We start from the raw sequence: 18689 nt of genomic DNA on the forward strand, positions 1-18689 counted from the left end.
CTGGGATCTAAACAAGCAGTTCGTCGTTGCCAGCGGAATGTCTTGATACAGGGTTGGCTTGTCTTTTGCAGGGGTAGCTGCTAGGTGTCAGGGACAGCCACAGTCGACGCGCATGAGAGGACATGTGGTGTCAAGATTAGCTGTGGTCTGCCGACGCATACCCAACTTTGCCATTTATCAAGATATATCACGGAACAATCCATCTCTGTTCACCTAGCGTCGACAATAGTAACTGCGAAAAATGTTAGCAGAAAGTCAAGATACACCGACCTCCACGTGGAAAGGAATACACCCGCATGTCTGCCACGAGCGATGGAAAAATAGCATGGCGGGCACAGCGATGAATGCACGGTATTAGTTGAGTCAAACAGAGACAGCTCCAGCTGTGGAAAGGCACTCGTATTGTTCATGACTCTGATTCTCCTCGTTCCTGCAGCGGCTGACCTGCGGCTGGCCGATGGCAAGGCGACACGAAAGCCGTGCTTCCCCATCACAGACGGGCGATGCGGCTGCCATAGCTAACGCCCAGGGAGTACAACCGAATAAGCGGGCTTTTTCACCAAAAAAATTGGTGGACCGACCTGCGGAAACGGCCTTGGAAAGGGGCCCACCAGATCTTGCATGTTGACGACGTCTGCTGTGCGCGTTACCTGTCATGCCTGAAGATCGGTGATCCAGGACCCGGGGTGACTGGCGGCGTGTTTCCAAGCAAATGAGATGCACGTCAGATAAATGAGGATGCTGTCGTGGACGGAGTCGTGCATTAAAGTATTGAAGCGGTGATCAGGAGGCCAAGAAACCTGGAGACTCGGGATCGGAAGCCTCAGTGACGGACGTCGGGCCTGTCCATCAACCATCCCGATCGGAGAATACGGGGATAGTGGTCAGACTCGCCAGTTCCGAGAACAATCTGAGCTGCTATTTTGGTAAGTAATAGAAGTTTCTGGCGTCTGTTTTGTGTTCTCCGGTGCGGAACATCGACGGTTCAAGGGACACTGGGGCTCGACAGATGGCTCGAGAACTCGTGGTCTCGGTGAGAAAGCTGCTGAAAGAAATCGAGTTCTGAAACCTGTGACTGGGAGTGAGGGGATGATCCTGGACACGATAATGACGGATGCACAAACCCGGAGGCCTAGGTGTCTTGGAGGAGCGAGGATGATGAACTGAGAATGTCTTGATGTCATATTCGAACGACCGCTGAACAACATATCCAACAAAATACCTACCCTACGAGGAAACGTTACAATTTTGTAGCTTCGCTGGTGCCCAAGAAGCGCTCCTCGGCCGTCTTCCAGTTGATGACGTTCCAGATATTCTCGACATACGCAGCCTTTCCGTTGAGATACTAGGAACCGGATGTTAGCTTTCAAGATACAGCAAAGAAAAGAGCTCGGAAAAAAATTACCTGAAGATAGTAAGCATGCTCCCACATATCGACACCAAACACGGGAACATCTCGTCCAACCACCGGATCTTGATCCTTGGTGGTCACGATCCGCAGCCCATTCGCACTGTCCTTGACCAGCCAGCCCCAGCCACTTCCTTGAATCCCCAGCAAGGTGCTAGAGAAAGCCTTCTTGAAGTCGTCCAGACTGCCCCAGGTCTTCTCGACAGCAGCCACCAGCTTTTTTGCAGCCTCGGGCTTTGTCTCTTCGCTCTCGGCGGGGGCAAGGTTCTTCCAGAATAGCGAGTGGTTGATATGCCCCCCACCGTTGAACTTGATGACCTGCTGCATCTCGATCTGACTGGCAATATCGCCTGCGCCAACAGCAGCAACGTGCAACTTAAGAGCGTTGTTCAAGTTTGTCACATAGGCCTGGTGGTGCTTGCTGTGGTGCAGCTCCATGATCTGGGCTGAAATGTGCGGTTCCAAAGCCTGCAATTCAGTGTTAGCACATGACACCTAGCAGACGGAGCAGTCAAGACTTACATTGTAAGCATATGGCAATGCCGGCAGGGTGTACTCTTGAACAGCCATCTTGGTAGCGTTAAAGTCCTCGCCGGAGAAGGCCCTCAAAGGCGCCTGGACGGCGAGATACTTCAAGATATTGTCAAAGTTGACCATGATTGCCAGCTATCAAGGTCCCCAGAGATCCCCAGAGATGTCCACGAATGAAAGCTCCCCAAAAGTGAAACGTGCTCAACGCAGTCTTCCGCGGATCAGCTGTCTTCTGCTTTCCTTGTGGAGATACCGACAATGCGGTATTGACAGCGGACGACAGTTCGGTGATGGCGAACGGTTTGTGAGCGTTGTCCTTGTCACTCTGAACCAACCCGCGCAAACATGCTCAATCGACCGCGTCCCTCTTGTCGCGCGGCCGGATCTCTGAGCGTTGCAGCGTTGCGGATCATGGTGGGGCATCCCCTTCCCAAAACAGGCCGCCAAGCAGTGTCATAGCATCTCATTGGTCAGATGGCTACAACCCTGGGTCACATCCCCAGATTTCTGGCACGGGTCGCCCTCACACAACCCTGCTTCCCGACCTTGATGGCCCTGCCCTTCACCAACCTTGATGGCCTGGCCTTCTGCATCTTGAGACACCTTTGAGATATGCGCGCAACGAGAGGCGAGCGGGAAGCTCATGTATCCCGGCAGGTGAAGTAGGATGGAACTACTTTGATAGCTAGAATAAATACAACTGTGTCCCATCATCTTGAGTTTGCTCATCTTCAATCCCAGCTTCAAATATCTACATCACAACCAACGAAATGTGCGGCCCAGAAACCCCCTCCAACCTCCCCAGAGTCGGTGCTCGTGTAGACTTCTACTCGTCCTCCACCCGCCAACTGTTAGGAAACCTCCTCTTCCACAATCCATCCACTCCTTCCAGTTCAAGCGCTACCCACGTCCGGTTCTCGTCTCCTTCATCAGGCTCAGCCTGTTCTTCACGATCCTCTTCACCAGTGCCATCTAAGAAGGATGATGAAGATGTTCTAGTATCCATCCAGTATGCTCACCACCTTGTTAACTACCATCTCTCATCCAGAGACTAATGAAGTTCTAGTGTCTCGGGCGACATGAGCAAACCCTTCCGAGAATCCGGACTGCTCCAGCAATTCTCTCTCCCAAGCACATCCATAGACGCACACTATGAGGTTGCGCTCCGAGAGGAGCTGTCACTTGTGGTTGGAATAGGCATCATCGGACGGAGAGTTTCCATGACCAGAGGCGATGAGGTGCTGGCTGATGGTATCATCGGGTTCAATGCGCTGCCGGAAAGCATGGCTTCTCTTTGAGTGTTGCTGCAGCACTTTTTTGTATTTGTCAGAGACGTTGAACGTCGTGGTTGGCTTATTAGCATTGGGTCGGGTCAGGATCAGGTTGGGATGCTTGGTACCGGCGTTTGTGGCTTGGATCAAGGGGAGTGTTTGTTTGGTCAACAAAGAATAATGGCTTCAAAATGCCTTTCTAATCGCGATATATGCAGACGCTTACGGCTCTTTGCCGTGTGATGACCTCTTGAAGATTAAATGCCATGCCGCCCAAACTCCAAACCACAAACCGTCCATCAAGCCTGGGTCTCGTCCCAGTCCGACCACTTCCTCACAATATCATCCACCACCTCAACCGCCTTCCTGCTCGCCTCAACCTCGAACCACTCCCGGTGCTCCTTGCCACAAGCCTCGCACTTGCCGCGATCTCCAGCTCTCAGCCCAAGACCATCTAGCTCAATGTGCACCAAGCGTTCCACCTTGTGACTATGAGGTACTTTGCGCTCCGTCGTAGTTGTGCTGTTGGACGGGACATAGGGATAGTACCGAATAAGCGAGATGTTATACCCGCACTGCCGCTGCCATTCGTTCAACCTGCGCTGGACGTTGGTAGCCCGACCAATCTTCAACAGAATCTTCTTGTTGGTGTGCGAACTTCTTCCATTACCACTGCTGGGACGGGGTCTGTCATCGTCGTCGTCGTCGATAAAGGCGGCAAACGAGGCGAGCATGTCGCTTATTGTCCTGGAGCCTGATGGTCGAGCAGATGTTGATAGCAAGGAGCGAGCGGTCTCCGCTGCGGGGGTCAAAGGTTGGGACTCTGGAGTCAGCCAGAAGATGTAAATATAGCCAGGGTCGTCATTTTCCGAGAAGGGCTTGGCTAATTCTTTCGCTAGCTTCGCGGCGGTTTCGGGGGGCGCATCCGCGGGAATCAACGCGGCATGGTTCTTCTTTTGCGAAGATGTCGGACGCGCAGAAGGAGGCCTGGCCGAACTTGGTCTTGATGGCTTGTTCCCGCTCGGCCTATAAGGCACCGAGGCTGATGTAGGCTTCTGAAGTGGCACTGGCTGAGGGCGAGGGGGAGGCACGAGATCGTCGAGCGGAAGTGTAAAGCAGAAGCAGCAGGTGATGCCCTTCTTCTTTTCTGGGCGCGCTGACTGGGAGTATCCGCCGCTGTAATTGCTGGGCCTAGGTTCAGAATGTGTCTTCACAAGACCTAGCCTCTCCGCAAGAGTGTCTATGCTCGTTCGTCCCTCCAGTATCGGTGTATGAGACAGCTTCGGGCCGGGGCTCGAGTGGGCGGACATGGCCGCCTGTTCCTTGTGTTGCCAGCAGTACAAGTCTGGATCGCTCGGGTCGTCGACTTGGAGTTTGTTTCTCTTGGACTTTGGCGGGGGAGGGGCATCATCACTGAGGAGCGAGCGCCTACATGGGCGGCCGCTGCCTGTGATTCCTCGACATGTCGTCCCTGGATCTTTCGAGTCGGAACGGCCGAGGCGAGATTCGGGGGTGTTGGCAAAGATAGGCATGGCGCTGGAGCTGGTTGTCGAGCAAAGACATCGGCCAGCAGACTGTGGGCAACTTCAAGATATATACCTGAAGTAGCCGCTGAGTCCACTGTTGGTGCGTGACTGCAACTGCGCGCGCTGGCGGTTGTGGGCCTGCATCTTGGGCTGCCTGGTTTCAAGGTGTGGATAGTTCGGCATCCCTGAGCCGGCGCTCGAAGTCAGGGGGCTGGGTCTGTAATGGGGCAAGTGTGGCTGACGCAGCCATTTTCAGGCACAGCCACGTTATGATCCACCTGTCAGGGCGCGAGCTTGATTCGCCGTTGAGGGAGCCACGTTTTCTGGTAGCTGTCCATCAGGTCGCACTTCCATCAACACTATATCAGATTGGATTCTGCACATTTGCGAGTTTGCTCAAGTCGTTGAAACAATGGGTTGTTTCTTTGTAACGAGTTCTGGTTACAATTGCATTCAACTGCAGCACCACGGCTCGGTGAGCCACCTCATTGCTCAGCTCGGTGTCACACAACATCAAACAGTCAGGCAGAACACGTTGCGTTTCCCTGCAGCAAGCAACTAATGGTTGGTCCCCATTCCAAGAACTGATGAGGCTCGATTCCCAATCGGTGGCCTTCAATTGCTCAGAAGAAGATATCCTTCAACGCGCGAACACCGCGTTGGGCGTAACATTTTGCGCTAGCTTCAGCCAATAGTAGCGCTCGGCTTGTCCCAAAAGGGCAATTGGACAACATCAGAGAGCTGCCATCACCAATGGTCATGCCCAGCTTTCTCTTGTCACAAAACCCATGCTTAGATTGATAGCAGCGCTAACAGTGACAATTTTGCACAAAGTTGCCAATTTTCATCCATGATCTTTCCATGTTGGATCGATGCCAGACACCACACTCTCCGGCCATTAAGTTCAGAGCTCCGAAGCACCTCCCAAGCAACGTTAACTTTCATGTCACTTCTCCAAGGATTGGCCATGGTCAGATGTGAGAAGGCGACTTGAGAGTGTAAAATCTCTCAATCGTCTGCTGTTGCCCAGAAAAACCAGGGTTCGATTCTCATCGAGAACTCCCCTGTAAACCTTGGTTCCTCGGTGTTTTTCGGGCGTCTGCACTTCGATATCCACATGTTGATCTTGCGCATTGGAGCCTACTGGCAATAAAAACTGGATATTATTGTGAACTACGGGCTACAAGTCGGGCGTTCTTTTTTTCTTTCACTTTTTACCTGATATTCCTCAACCAAGCCAATAAGATATCGCAACCAAAAAAAACTGCAGGAGACAGAAAAGAAAACACGTTCTACCCCGTTTTACGACTCACAACTCGCACACATATGCTTCGCATCCAGCTTACCTAGGTTAACATCACTTCTTTCCCTTCTCCCCCTCCTTGACCCCCTTCTTATCGTTATCCTCCTTCTTCGCACCCTTATCCCCCTTCCCTCCATCGCCTTGTGCATTCTCCAAAAACTCGCGCAACCTCTCTGCGTTAGTCTTGATATCAACGTGCGTCTCCTTCAAGACTTGCTCCTGCGTTGCGAGCGTAGCCCGAAACAAGTCTTCCGCCTCCTTTCTCTTTTTTCTGGCAGCATAGTTGAGGGCAAGGCTTTGTGCCGTATTGTAATGTTTCCGGGGCGTCCCTCCCAAGCCAATACCCCTGCAGCCCGAGTATCATCTCCAGCTCCTGTCCTGCCGCTTCCCACTCCTCGGCTTCCTCGAGGAACAAAGCAACATTGTGTCGGGTGATGAGGGTCTCGGGATGGGTGTCCCCGAGGACTTTGATCTGGTTCTGCAAGGCGAGCGCGAACATCTGCTTAGCCTGTGTGTTTCCCTGGCGGGCGTAGAGACAAGCGAGGGCACACAACATGCGGAGACACTCTGGAATTTCAGGGCCAAGTCTGTCGCGGGCTATGGTAATGGCCTTTGAGAAGTGTTGTTCAGATTTGGGGAAGTCTTCCTGCCGCTCGTAGGCTATGGCGAGGGAGTAGTGGGCGTTGGCGGTGCGCATGCTGTTGGGGCCGTGGGTGTTTATTGCTGATTCCAGCAGGCGTTCAAAGAGGACAGCCGGGTCGTCCTCAGGGGCGTCTTCACTCTGCGGTGTTGAAGAGGAAGAGCCGTTGCCCGAAGGGTCATTGTTTCCAAGTGTACCAGGAGCTGGAGATCCACTCGTGGGTGCTGGGAGGCCGCGGGTGTTTGCGAGGTTGTTGGCCTTGGTCTTGCTGCGCTGTCTCGCGCTTTGGTGGGCTAGTTTCAAAACAGCCAGTTCCGCTAGCTTTTGAATTGTGCTCGTGTGTTCACGTCCAGAGCTCTCTTCTAGAAACCGAAGCTCGCTGCGCAGCTCCTGAGGGTTGGGGATGAAACAAGCACGGGATGATGGTTTCTTACTGACAGCCACAGGCATCATTTTCTGATCCAGGCCGAGATTTTCGAGGGCTTGTCTGGCTGTCTCGACATCTTTGGCTGTCAGGAAGTATCTGGGAGGTTGTTGCGGGTCTGTCGGACGGGGTGTAAGAGCTTTTTCGAAGTGTGTTCTTGCTACTTCCAAGCGTCCAATTTGCTGGTAGTACTGAGCAACCTTCAGGTGTAGGATAGCAGCGGCCTTCTTCCCGTCCGAGTGTTTTGGCTGGAACCTCAGAGAAGCAAGGATGCTAGGAAGCAATGCGTCATCCAACTCATGATCGCCGTCCTTGAGGGCTTGGGAAAGCTGGTCAAGTACCTTTTCTTCAACCAATCCCTTTTCTTTCGCTTCTTCCAGATAGCGTTGCAGACTGAGCCGGACAATCCCAGTTACCCGAATGAACCTGTCGTCCGCCGACCTCTCGATCATGCCGTATACTTCCAATGTCCGGGTGAGCTTCCAATCGGCCTTTTGGAAGAAGTCCTTTGGAATGCTTTGAACGTCAAGAACTCCAACAGAGCACAGCAAGTTTGCCGCATCTCTGTGCTTTTTCTCGAGGACCCTAAACAGTCGCCTCCAAGCAAGAACAGCATTGCCAGTAGTATCCTGCTTTTGTGATTCGGGGAGTTTAAGCATGTCTTCGTATTCCTTCAAGTTGATTTTCCCATCAACCTTGGTACGGGTAAGCGTGCGGAAGCGCCAGGTTGCTTCTGTCACATTGAATTTGACGCCCAACTTAATCAAGCGCTTCACAAGTTTGATGGAACCAGGATGGGCCGCCAGACACTCCCTGACTGGCGTGCGGAGTTGGGGTATTGTCTTTCTGAACGTCTGAACAACATTAGAACCATCAGATGATGTAACAATGTCGATGAACAAAAGTGCTGTCTCTTCAGTCAGTGAGGTAACCATGACTTCGAAGAAAGCACCCTCAATGGTGTCCACTGTTGCCCCACGGCCAAGAAGCATCCTCAAGACTTCAGTGTTTCCAGCCCTAACTGCCAGCTTCAGAGCCTCTCCAGACTGAAAGTTGACATTGGCGTGTCCAATACTGAGCATAGTCTCAACCATAGCCTCTGAACAACGGCGCATCAGATATGCCTCAATGGCAATAAGAAAGGCGTGGTTGGCTTGCTCTCTCCCTCGGCCACCCCACGTGAGCAGATCATGGACAAGCCAAAGATATTTGTCGTCCGGAGCGAGCCAGTTCTTGGAAGTCTGGATAACACCCTGCAAGGCATCAATGACTGTGCGAATGTCGACATAGGCAGCGAAGAGCTCGAAAGCATCCCGCTCGTACCTTTTGGCGGCATGACAGAAGGCTTGTCTGACATCGCTCCCTGAAACACCAAGATAAAGTAGTGCGCGGATTGTCGAGAGACCAGCCGGAATTTGCCACTTAGGATTTGCTAGAGCAGCGCGGAGTCCAGCCAAGACTTCTTTTGGTGACTGACTGGGATGAGGTAGAAGGTTGAGGAGTGATAGATCCAAGTTTCTACAAGCAACTTGGAACACCGACTGCTCAAGAGGTTGGCGATTGTAGCCAGCTGCATGCAGTAGTCGTTTGAAATCCCAAGGCGTACCTCACTATCTGCAAGGCCAATAGAAGCAGCTACAGCAGCCTGCAGTGACTGTAGAGTGACTGGACCAGACAACAGGACGGAGAGAATTCCCAGCCACCCCTTTGTCGAAGCGAGCACAAGCGGCTGGCCTCCGTTGAAGTTGACATCTGCATTGGCTCTTTGTACCAAGAGTTGCACCAATGAAGACCGTGACGTAGGGTCGCCCTCAAGAGAATCCCCGTGGAGCGATATGGCGAGCAATCTGTTGACTGGCTCTCCCTCCAACCCAGCAGGAAGCAAAAGGCTGGCCATATCGTGGATGATTGAAATCGACCTAACCGAAGCTAGCGAGTCGACTGTTGTAGAGATGGTGAGCTTTGACGGCCCTCCATACAGCACGGCTTTGAGCATCGGCACAGAGCGGCTCTGAACGGCGGCATGTATCACCGCCCCGTTCTTATGCTTGATTGATGAGCCATGTTGAACAAGCAATTGGATGAGCTCAAACGACCGCCTCTGTTTGACAGCTTCAAGCAAGACTTCATCTCTCACAGGACCTTTTGCCCCTGACTGTAGACAAGCAATCAGGGCCCGGTCTAGACCAGCGGTGAATGCTTCTCCCACCATGGCGTCCAAGATAAGTGGGATAGATGCCATCTCGGTTCTAGACGCAATGGCGACAGCAATATCTTCGTGGTGACCCAATATCGCGGCTTTGAGTGCAGCTGCATTCTCAAATTTTGGGTCCGCCTGTGCGTCCACCAAATTCGGAACCTTCATGTAGTTGCCTGATGCTGAAGCCCTCACCAACCCCTTGTGCCGGCAGTCTCCGCACGCTCCTTTAAGCTTTCCCAGCAGGAGGGGAAGCATGTCATTCGGACCGTTGTCCACAACATGCAAAAACTGCTCATGCAGGGGCCCAGCATTCGCACCACCGGATATCAAAACAGACACTTTGGCCGTATCATTCTGGGTGATGGCAAACGGAAGTGCTCTGTCGAACGCGTCTTGGTCCGCCTTCAGGGCGAGTGCATAGCCGATCTCGTATGAGCAATTCTGCACGGCTCTCACAAGAACATCACTGCGAATATCTTCTTGATCTTTGCCGGTCGTGACCTTGAAGAGGTTGGTACTCTTCCGTCGCTTGATGGAAGCATTGGCTTCGCAGTCGGTCTGCAAGGCATAGACAAGGGCCGGAGTTGCATCGGGAGCTTTCCCCTCGGCGATACTTACGGGAACCGCATTGGCGTCTTTGTAGGTGAATTCTCCTTTGGACTTTCGACTCTTGTTATTGCAGTGCTCCGACATGAGAGCTTTGGCCCGGCCACTTCTTTCTCCGAGAATTTCATGTCGGGTTTGAAGATGGTGGACACGGTTCTGCACAAGCTGGCCCTCACGCCGAAAGGTGATGCTGGTGAGGAGAGTGGAGGCGAGTATTGGGTCATTGGTGGACTCACTGGGGACTCATTGGTGGACTCAATATCGGGGTAAAAGCAGGAGATGCTGAGAACATTGTTGTTGTCGATGGTGTTGGTGGTGTTGAAATTGTTCGAGTAGACCCCACTGTGAGATGCATTGGGGCTTCCATCGTTTAGAAGAGTTGGCTACCTACCTAGGTAAAGTACCTAGGTAACAATGTCTGAGGAGGGCTTTTGATTTCAAACACAGCCTAGCTTTGGTGAGATGAAGAATAGGGGACAATTGAAGGAATTCTTTCCTGGGAATCTTCTGGGTACCCTCTTCCCACGGCTTTGGGTCAGTTCTAGGGATGACAGTGAACTGACAGAACTTCCATGTGAGGCTCTGCGGCAAAGCAAAGCGCACAATGAGCGGAGAACATGCAGTGTTGACTGCAGTGTAATATCGAATCGGGAGGAGATGGAGAGAGCGATAACGAGGGAAACATGGCAGGCGAGGAAGGAAGTTTCAAAGGTTATGCCTCAAGTGATGATGGGCACCGAAAGTTGGATGATGAAGGTGGCTCCAACGATGGCGATGGGGATGAAAATGAAGACGATTCTCAGAGGTCGAGTGTTTCTGGGGATGATGATGACAACCAGAGCCACAATGGATGGGGAAATCAAGATAGCGACGAAGAGCAGAACAATGGAAGTGATGCGGATGGCAATGGTGAAGAAAACGGATGGGGAGATGACACACAGAGCCAAGTCAGTGGTGATGGTGACGATGATGACAATGACGCCCAGAGTGTCAGTGGGCAGAGCTCTGGAGGCGGCTCTAACCACACCGGAACGGCTAATAGCAAGGATGGAAACGGGAATGGAGATGACGATGAGGATGGATACGGGTATCACAATGACAGTGGAGATGAACTCGCTGGGGATGGTGATGACCGAAGTCTGAAACAAGATAGCGATGCCTTGCAGGATGACGATATTGAGCAGGACGATGATAATGAGCAGGACGACGATAATGAACAGAATGATGAAGCGGAGGATGATGAAGCGGAGGATGATGGAGTTGAGGATGATGGAGTTGAAAATGAGTACGCGCAGGATAAGGACGATGAGCAAGACGATGAGAATTATGAATATGGGCAGAATGAGGAGTACGAGCAGGACTATGACGATGGGCAAGATGGTGATGGCAATGGATATGAAGAAGACTATATGTACTAGTAGTATCAGTTGGAGAGAACTGGGTCGGTAGGTAGGCAACGCATTTCGTGCAAAACATTTGGGGTCTCCTTACAAGTATGAAGAGTGCAATGTGCGGTCTTGCGTTTGAAATAGTTCCAATGGGTCAGTGGCCGATGCCACCTTTGAGAGATCTGGTGCTTGGAGCCCACTCCTCCAGGCTCCTCGGAATTTTATTCTCAGACCGTCACGATGCACCATTTTTTTTTATCTCACTGCATGTTGAAGTAAGCATGAACAGTCCTTGGTGGTTTGGGAAAGCCGCCCTAATCAGATGATTGGTTGGTTTCCGGACCGGCGACCTAGCGCTTTCCTCCCCCGGCAGACCTTGATCATGAACAGTGAACCAACAAATTGGCACCTAGCTTCTTTAGGTATCAACACATTGAAAGAGGGCACATGATATTGCAATTGAGTCACAGAAGACGAGAAAATGTGGCTTCGTCTGGTTCGTTGAGGTAGGAATATAGTGTTTAGGTAGGGGTAGGTGAATACATGTACCTTATATTCAATGATCTTTCCACTGTTCTCTTACTCTGACTCTGGACCCCAGTCTTTTGGTTCATCACTTCTTTCTTTCTTTTACATTGTATCAAAAGGTCCTCAGTGTTTCAATGGCGCACACAAGCAGTCATAAAAATACTCAAATTCAAAAAGGAGCCAAGTCGGCTACCTCGAATACCAACCCTCACCTGAAAGCTGACTGGTTGAGCTGCCCACTTGCCCCAAAAAGTGTCACACCCAAAACTTCTGAAACAAAGGTGTCATCTCAGTCGAAACCAACCCCAAAGCCAAAAGACCCACACTATCTCATCAAGCGTTACATGAACGACGGCGTGGTTCATATTCATGAGAAACTGTGGATGGAAGCAAGAGATTTGCCACAAGAGCCTGGGGCATTCCACGGAGAATTAGAGGTACTTGAATATCTGCCTTTTATCAGTCCTGTTTCCCGTCCTTTCCTTTGTTTCTTTATTAGTTTGTTTGGAGAAACAGTCTTGTTGACGCTTCTATTGTGCAGGAAACGGACTTTGATATTTGTATTCTGGCTGAGTTTGCGGGTCAAGTTCATGAATCCGTGATGATTGGGTCTTATGACTCTGCTCCTCACCTCCCATATCTATGATGTGAATGATGGGCTTGAGAGCTCGTACCACAAGGGCAAGGTGCTGGCCAGGATAGAATTATAGCAGAATTAAGTACCCAGACAGTCATCATATTCATGAATTCAATAGTTCATTCAACAGTAGGCAGTGAAAAGAACGCCTTTTCTTGAAGTCATGTCTGACTGGTTTGAGAGGTTATGAAACAGCGTGATAATGTCCTCTCTGATGCATGAAATCTCCCAAAGAGTGTTTCCAGTTGGTGTTTGGTCTTTTACCCTTGGTCCCACAACTACAATCACCAAATCCATTTCTCATTCCCCTGGACCTGCATCCTATTCAACGTACGCTGTGTCCACCTCACCAGCCCCAACAGTGAGTCCTTTGTAACCTTGACAATCCAACGAAGAATCAGATGTTGGTAAGGCTCGCCGCGGTATTCGCGTCCGAACTCCAGCAACAGTGTTTTGACTCCTCTAGGGTCATCCTTATCTCCTTCAGCCACAATTGCGTCGATCTCCCGGAATCCCAGAGACATGAACAGACACTGGGACATGGGCGCAGCGCTGACACACTGAGGGATCCTGTCCATTCTTGAGAGGTCTCTAGCCCATGTTGCCAGCTGAGTGCCATGGCCACGTCTCCAGTATGCCGGGTGAACAACTATCATGCTGATGGTGGAGTGTCTGTGGACTCTGTTTTTCCTTTTGGCGGTAGCAGAGAGAAGGCCCCACTCGTCATAGTGGCGTTGGTTTAAATCTCGATTCAGGCTATGTGGAGTTGCGAGATAACAACCTGGGAGACGTGATGGTTAAAATGAGGTTCACATAAATGCAATTTGAGCTTCAATAGAAGTATATAAATATTTGGATGTGGCCACAGTGATTTGTAACCATAGACGAAAATTCCTGTTGAGATTTTGAGATAGGAGGAGTTAAAAGAGGCAATGAATGCAATAAAAGCAGTGACGTTACCATTATTGCTTTTCAATTTACCAACATGAGGAGAGCCTGGGTCGAGTTTAATGGATATAACACCGACAATGACCTGTTCACCAGCCTTGGGAGTAGTCCAACCGGTGTTGTCCGGTATGATGGCAGCTGTCTTGTTGTTTTCATCGTGCAAGTAAGCGTCCTCCCGGACCAAGACTATATGATCGTCGCTCTGGATGGCATCCAGGAATTGGGCGCGGTACGATTCGAGTGTGTCTTCGGGGTACTTTGAATGATTGGGACGTTCCCACTCGAACAGAGGAGAGTATCGAAAAGCGGCAGTTGCCACGACGCTAATGCGAGGAACATCGTCGGGGCTTGCGATACGCAGGTGGCCCAGCGGAGGGAAATCCATGCGGCAAACAATGTCAAATGATCGTGAAAAACATGAAAAAGAGAAAAATAAACTGGTGAGTTCCCATCTTGTTACAAATTAACTGTCTTTGTGTGAACTTATGAAGAAATTCCTTGTCTAGGATTACCAGTCCACCAGATACAAACTTTGCGGCACAATCTGTAATAATGGCGAGGCTCCAGTCGATGAAGTGGGTTGAGGTTGAGGTTCGTATACAGTGTTGCACCGTGCGAGCCTCGCGGGACCCAGAAGTCAACAAATGCCAGGTGCTTATTCTGGGGGCCAATCAGAGTCAATCAGAGCTCGACCGGCGAAGGAGCTACCCCGCCCAGACGCTTTTATTGGCGAACTTTTCTCACACATCATGCATGGTCTGACCTTTTTAGTTCGGCCCTTGATGCTGGAAGTGTTTCTAGATACTACATGTACCAGTTTCTTATTGCGTTTAAGCCTCCCACCGGCCCGTCACGTTCCACAGTTGCCAACTTCTGATCCTTACATTACCTGTTCGCAAATTCCAAAACCATGTCCGGCCACGGAGAGGGTCACGCCGGCCCAGAAACAAACGAATCAGACCCCGGCTTGGCGCCATCAGAATGTTTCGATTCCATGTTCGATTTTGAGCAGTGGGAGGCAGATCAAGAGGTTCGCTGGGAGTTGCACCAGGACCTTCAAGGCCTTTCAAGTCTCGCAAATAGTGGTGACGAGGGTCTCAACATCACCTCGCTCACACCTCAGTCTTCGTCCATCGATTTCGATTTGGAGGAACCCCTGCGAACTACTACACCCGTGTCAACGATAGTTCCTACAACAGTGTCGGCTAACATCGAAAGTTTGTCATGCCTTGGCGTTCCATCATGGGACTTCGTTTCGACACCCGACCATAATTCTATCTCTTTGCCATCGACCCATCTTGTTGACTCCCCTGACAGAGCCTCTGGAACTGATGGGGCCGAAGTACCCTTGAGGCAGCAGTCGCTCCCAAGCGGTTATTCAGGAGACTATAGCAACCAAACAACCGGGGAACACAATGCCTTCTCCAAAGACTCGTCAGTGGAAAGACAGAGCGATGCTGGGGTTGGGGTTGGTTCTTATGTCATCCGACCCAAACAAAGCCTGCCACACTCGAAGAAAGGTTCCCGGACAAAGTCACACCGCACTATCTCAACAAAGTCAACCCAGTTGACGACAGAGAATGTGACATCCTATGACTGTTTCATAGCTTTTAGGAGCATCCTGCCCAGACTCGACCCTCAAGGGACACCTTGCAACCACACTGAACCAGACGCCCAAGCTTCCAGTTCGATGCCACGTAAAGGGAAGCGCAAGCCCAACACAGACGAAGACCGCAAGAAGATCAAGCTTGTGAGGAGGATTGGTGCATGCTTACGATGTAGGATCTTCAAAGAAGCCGTGAGTTGCACTGTGAGTCGATGGCAGATACGTGCTAACATCGGTGATAGTGTGATGAAAACGAGCCTTGCGGGCGATGTTTAATAGCTCTTGCCAACGCTAAAGTTTTTTCATTACCATGTTATAGAGAGCCACTGGAAAACGTCATTGCATTTCGGGCTGGAAATTCCAGGGCCGGAAAAATTCGCTCGGAGCCAATATCTATTAGATGGGCCGGTGATGACATAAGTCCGAGAGTCGTAGCGCTGTCATATCCGTTCAAGAAACAGGGCGCTGGAGCAGGATTAACAGTCACCATTAAATGTCGCAAGTTCGTACCTTACGAGTGGGATGTGATGGAAGAACCATGGTCTATTTCTCCAAAAAAGTCCATTCCTATGATATCAACACCATTTGCCTGTGTAAGTGCATTAGAGATCCGGGTATTTGTCATCGCTGACTGACTGAAACTCCAGTACGACGATGGTGCAAGCGTGGCTGCTGTTGCAAGGTACATTGAAGCCACCAAGGCAGCACTCTTGGATGAGAGTCTCGACGGTATTTTGGACGACATGATTCTACTGAGTACTGCTGAAGCAACACGTTACTGCTTGAAATACAGGGTGAGCCCTTCCAGTGAGCTTCTCAGGAAACTGTGATCATCGGCTAATATTGCCGGTGACAGGACTCTGCTGTAGCAACTGCCATGAACATCCGCGCAGCCAGCTTTTTCTCCCGAACGAAAATGATCATGACTGAAAACAATGTGCTTGAATTGCCTTATTTTCATAATCCACATTTTCTACTCAACGGTGGCTACCCTGTACCATCAATGATTGACTATCAGATGGATTACATGGCAATTACCTACATGCACGGACAGATGGAAGTCCTTGTCAAGCAGTTGAAAAAGCTAATTTTCACCAAAAACCAGCGTAAAAGCTGGTACGAGGTCTACTTGACAGTATTCGTGCTGCTTCAAAGTTTGGAGACAGTGCATGCTCGCCAAATAGACATCATTCGGCGGTATGAACCAGAGGTACGGACGAATCTTACAAACCTTGCAGAAATCTCACTAATGGTGATGATCAGGGTGGTGAGGCATTGTCAAAAGCTCGAAATATTGGCACGAGAATGATCGATGAATGGAAATACTCTGCAAGAATCCTGATTTATCATTATCGAGCTGTTTTGAAAGGCATGGTACCATTCGCAGCCACCTGGAACGAGAAACACGTGGCCGAGTTGCGCCACGACTGCGGCCTGGATGAGGAGGCGCTTCAATATGCTCGACAAATGTCGGGTTTCATCAGGACCCGATTCGACTCTCTCAGACGATTGACCAAAGAGGGGCTCGATAACGATGCTGTAAGGCCGTTGGCGTGGATAGCACGACTTTATATCGACGATGACGTTGACTCAGGCAAGAAGTAGAGAGGGGCGTTCAATTTCAGCAAACACAGTTATAGTATACCTGTTGTTATCTCCTCCGAGCCAAGACATTGCAAAAACGAGTTTCAAGCTCCGCTTGCACCAGACGAGTCTTTCGTTCAGGCGGCACGAGGAACCGGCAAAGAACCTTCGACAAACCAGCAAAATCCACCGTCAACCTTTCACTGGCCCAGACGGCACCATTGTTACACCAACACGCACGCGCTGCACAGTCACACCAGAACTCAGTCATGGTCCGGGTTAGCAGAGATGCCCATCTGCTTGATCCTCATGCCAGGAGCAACCTTGTCCATCTCATCCTTGGTCCAGTACGCCTTCTCAGCAGGACTCAGATCAAACGTCTCGTCCAACTTCCTCTGCAAGACAGGAGCGGACTCCCATCCCTTGTGGCTGTCATGCAGCCACAGGCGCATGATGTACCGCTGATTCCACACATCATCCGGCGAGTCAACAAACCCAGCACGTGCATGGAGAACAGCAAAGTTGTTGATGAACAACAAATCTCCAGCCTCGGGAACAATCCGAAGGTTGACACGCGTAGCGGCCTCCTGGACCCGATTAAGAGCAGCAATCCTCTCGGGTGTAAGCTGTGGAGCATCAGGCGAGAAAGGGATGGCGGGATTCGCCCCCAAGAACGTAACAGCCATATTGATCTGAAGCTGGTTGTTGTGGAACCCAATCACGGGCCTGTTGAAGGTCCTAGTGATGGTTTGATTTGGGCCGGGGCGGTGGACGCGCTCCCAATACCAATTCTCGGAGAGAATGCGCAAGACTTCGGGGTCTCGCTTCATGAGGTCGTTGTAGATTGAGGCGATGGGGGCGAGATACTGGTCTCCTCCTTCGAGGGGAGTGCTTTGGACGAAGAGAGAGACCATGTCACCGACGTCGATGTCGGTGTGAAATGTCATGGGCTTGGCGAGCTCGAGGGGGCTGAGCTTTTGCGAGAGTTGGGCACGGGAGCGGTCACGGATGTGGTCTTGGTGAAAGTTTAGCTTTTGCTTTCAGTCTCTAAAGCAGGAAGTCTCACCAATGTTTCTTGCACGCTGATCAGCAATGTAGCTGGTGATGCCGGCGTAGAGGATCACACATTCCTCGTCTGTGTAAGCCGAGGGGTTGATGCCACGGATACGGTGGAATCCTCGGCCGTTGTACACATGGTCCGTGACTTTCTGGAGCCGTTTGGCGAGCCCCTGAGAAAGAGGGAATGTGGTAGGGTCTGCATGGCCACGGGAAAGCCCCAGTGCTGGTGGGCAAGTGTCAGTTGATGACGTGGGCTGCATATGAGGGACACATGTGTTACCTTGGAAGTGTTTGATGGCAGAGTTGAGCTCCTCAATATCTTGGCTTGAGAGCTTGTCAGTGAAAACATCAGTGTTGGACTCAAAGTCGGCACCAGTCCATGCCAGGTCACCGGTGAGCTCTTTAGGCCAGTCGGCGGAGCTAGGGCAGTCCATTGTTCAGAATCTTGTCTTGAGTCGTGCAATTTCTCCCTTGGAAGTTCAAGTATGATGAGGTTGGAGAGAGAGTAGTGTGTACAGAACTTGATCTTCAAGACCCCCATTCTCACCGGGACTCTTGTCTGCATATATACCCTTCATCCATTGCATCCAGCTCATGAACGTGAATGCCCTCGATGCGGCTCAACTGCGTATTCCCCCTATTCCACAAGGCTATGAGGCTCAAATCGAGGCTCTGAGCTAACTGCCGGGCCAAGAAGAAGCTTCAGGGGTGTAGCTTATGTGAACACATGCAGAGCGGTTGGGATGGTGTGCTAACCGAGCGTGCCATTTGTTGCCAGACCAAGAATGAAGCAGAAGTGCAACAATAAGTCTCTCACACTGTGCAGAGATGATAAGCAGAGCCTCAAGCCAGCGGGACACAGCATCCGAAACAGTCTAAGTTCGGGCGGGAGATTGTCAGCGTGACCACGGACTGAGCCGCTTCCGCGTGGAGAGCCAATGATCGAGGGTTATGATGAAGAAAATGGGCTGTTGATAGATGAAACCCCCACGATAACATTCAGGCTTGCGTGGTAGGATACTATGTCACG

At 51.0% G+C, this 18689-nt stretch overlaps 7 protein-coding genes across 7 annotated transcripts; 3 read left to right on the forward strand and 4 right to left on the reverse strand.

The window, feature by feature from the left end:
* Window positions 1-1240: 1240 nt before the first annotated feature.
* Window positions 1241-2331, reverse strand: SOD2_1 (Superoxide dismutase [Mn], mitochondrial; the record flags this gene model as incomplete). Its single annotated transcript, XM_062876174.1, has 3 exons — window positions 1931-2331; window positions 1406-1876; window positions 1241-1345 (listed from the first exon to the last, which is right to left on the reverse strand). Exons 1-3 carry the CDS (start codon window positions 2063-2065, stop codon window positions 1241-1243), a joined length of 711 nt encoding a protein of 236 aa, XP_062734747.1. The 5' UTR covers window positions 2066-2331.
* A 47-nt stretch (window positions 2332-2378) lies between these two features.
* QC761_204470 (uncharacterized protein) lies at window positions 2379-3237 on the forward strand (the record flags this gene model as incomplete). The annotated part of the gene is made up of 2 exons (XM_062876175.1): window positions 2379-2948; window positions 3006-3237. The coding sequence occupies exons 1-2, from the start codon at window positions 2710-2712 to the stop codon at window positions 3235-3237; spliced, it is 471 nt and encodes a 156-aa protein (XP_062734748.1). The 5' UTR covers window positions 2379-2709.
* Window positions 3238-3509: 272 nt separating this feature from the next.
* On the reverse strand, window positions 3510-4742 carry QC761_0035970 (uncharacterized protein; the record flags this gene model as incomplete). Its single annotated transcript, XM_062872318.1, has 1 exon — window positions 3510-4742. One exon carries the CDS (start codon window positions 4740-4742, stop codon window positions 3510-3512), a length of 1233 nt encoding a protein of 410 aa, XP_062734749.1.
* QC761_0035980 (uncharacterized protein) lies at window positions 3772-4242 on the forward strand (the record flags this gene model as incomplete). The annotated part of the gene is made up of 2 exons (XM_062872319.1): window positions 3772-3854; window positions 4110-4242. 2 exons carry the CDS (start codon window positions 3772-3774, stop codon window positions 4240-4242), a joined length of 216 nt encoding a protein of 71 aa, XP_062734750.1.
* A 7808-nt stretch (window positions 4743-12550) lies between the features above and the next one.
* On the reverse strand, window positions 12551-14006 carry QC761_204540 (uncharacterized protein). The gene is made up of 2 exons (XM_062876176.1): window positions 13423-14006; window positions 12551-13243 (listed from the first exon to the last, which is right to left on the reverse strand). The coding sequence occupies exons 1-2, from the start codon at window positions 13793-13795 to the stop codon at window positions 12747-12749; spliced, it is 870 nt and encodes a 289-aa protein (XP_062734751.1). The 5' UTR covers window positions 13796-14006; the 3' UTR covers window positions 12551-12746.
* A 171-nt stretch (window positions 14007-14177) lies between these two features.
* On the forward strand, window positions 14178-18236 carry QC761_204545 (uncharacterized protein). The gene is given in 6 exon segments (XM_062876177.1): window positions 14178-15208; window positions 15259-15609; window positions 15664-15810; window positions 15873-16226; window positions 16280-16830; window positions 16841-18236. The coding sequence occupies 5 exon segments, from the start codon at window positions 14321-14323 to the stop codon at window positions 16619-16621; spliced, it is 2082 nt and encodes a 693-aa protein (XP_062734752.1). The 5' UTR covers window positions 14178-14320; the 3' UTR covers window positions 16622-16830; window positions 16841-18236.
* QC761_204550 (uncharacterized protein) lies at window positions 16864-18320 on the reverse strand (the record flags this gene model as incomplete). The annotated part of the gene is made up of 3 exons (XM_062876178.1): window positions 17940-18320; window positions 17667-17882; window positions 16864-17615 (listed from the first exon to the last, which is right to left on the reverse strand). The coding sequence occupies exons 1-3, from the start codon at window positions 18091-18093 to the stop codon at window positions 16864-16866; spliced, it is 1122 nt and encodes a 373-aa protein (XP_062734753.1). The 5' UTR covers window positions 18094-18320.
* Window positions 18321-18689: the final 369 nt, after the last annotated feature.

Source organism: Podospora bellae-mahoneyi, chromosome 2 (assembly GCF_035222275.1).
Source record: "Podospora bellae-mahoneyi strain CBS 112042 chromosome 2, whole genome shotgun sequence".
Classification (NCBI taxonomy): domain Eukaryota; kingdom Fungi; phylum Ascomycota; class Sordariomycetes; order Sordariales; family Podosporaceae; genus Podospora; species Podospora bellae-mahoneyi.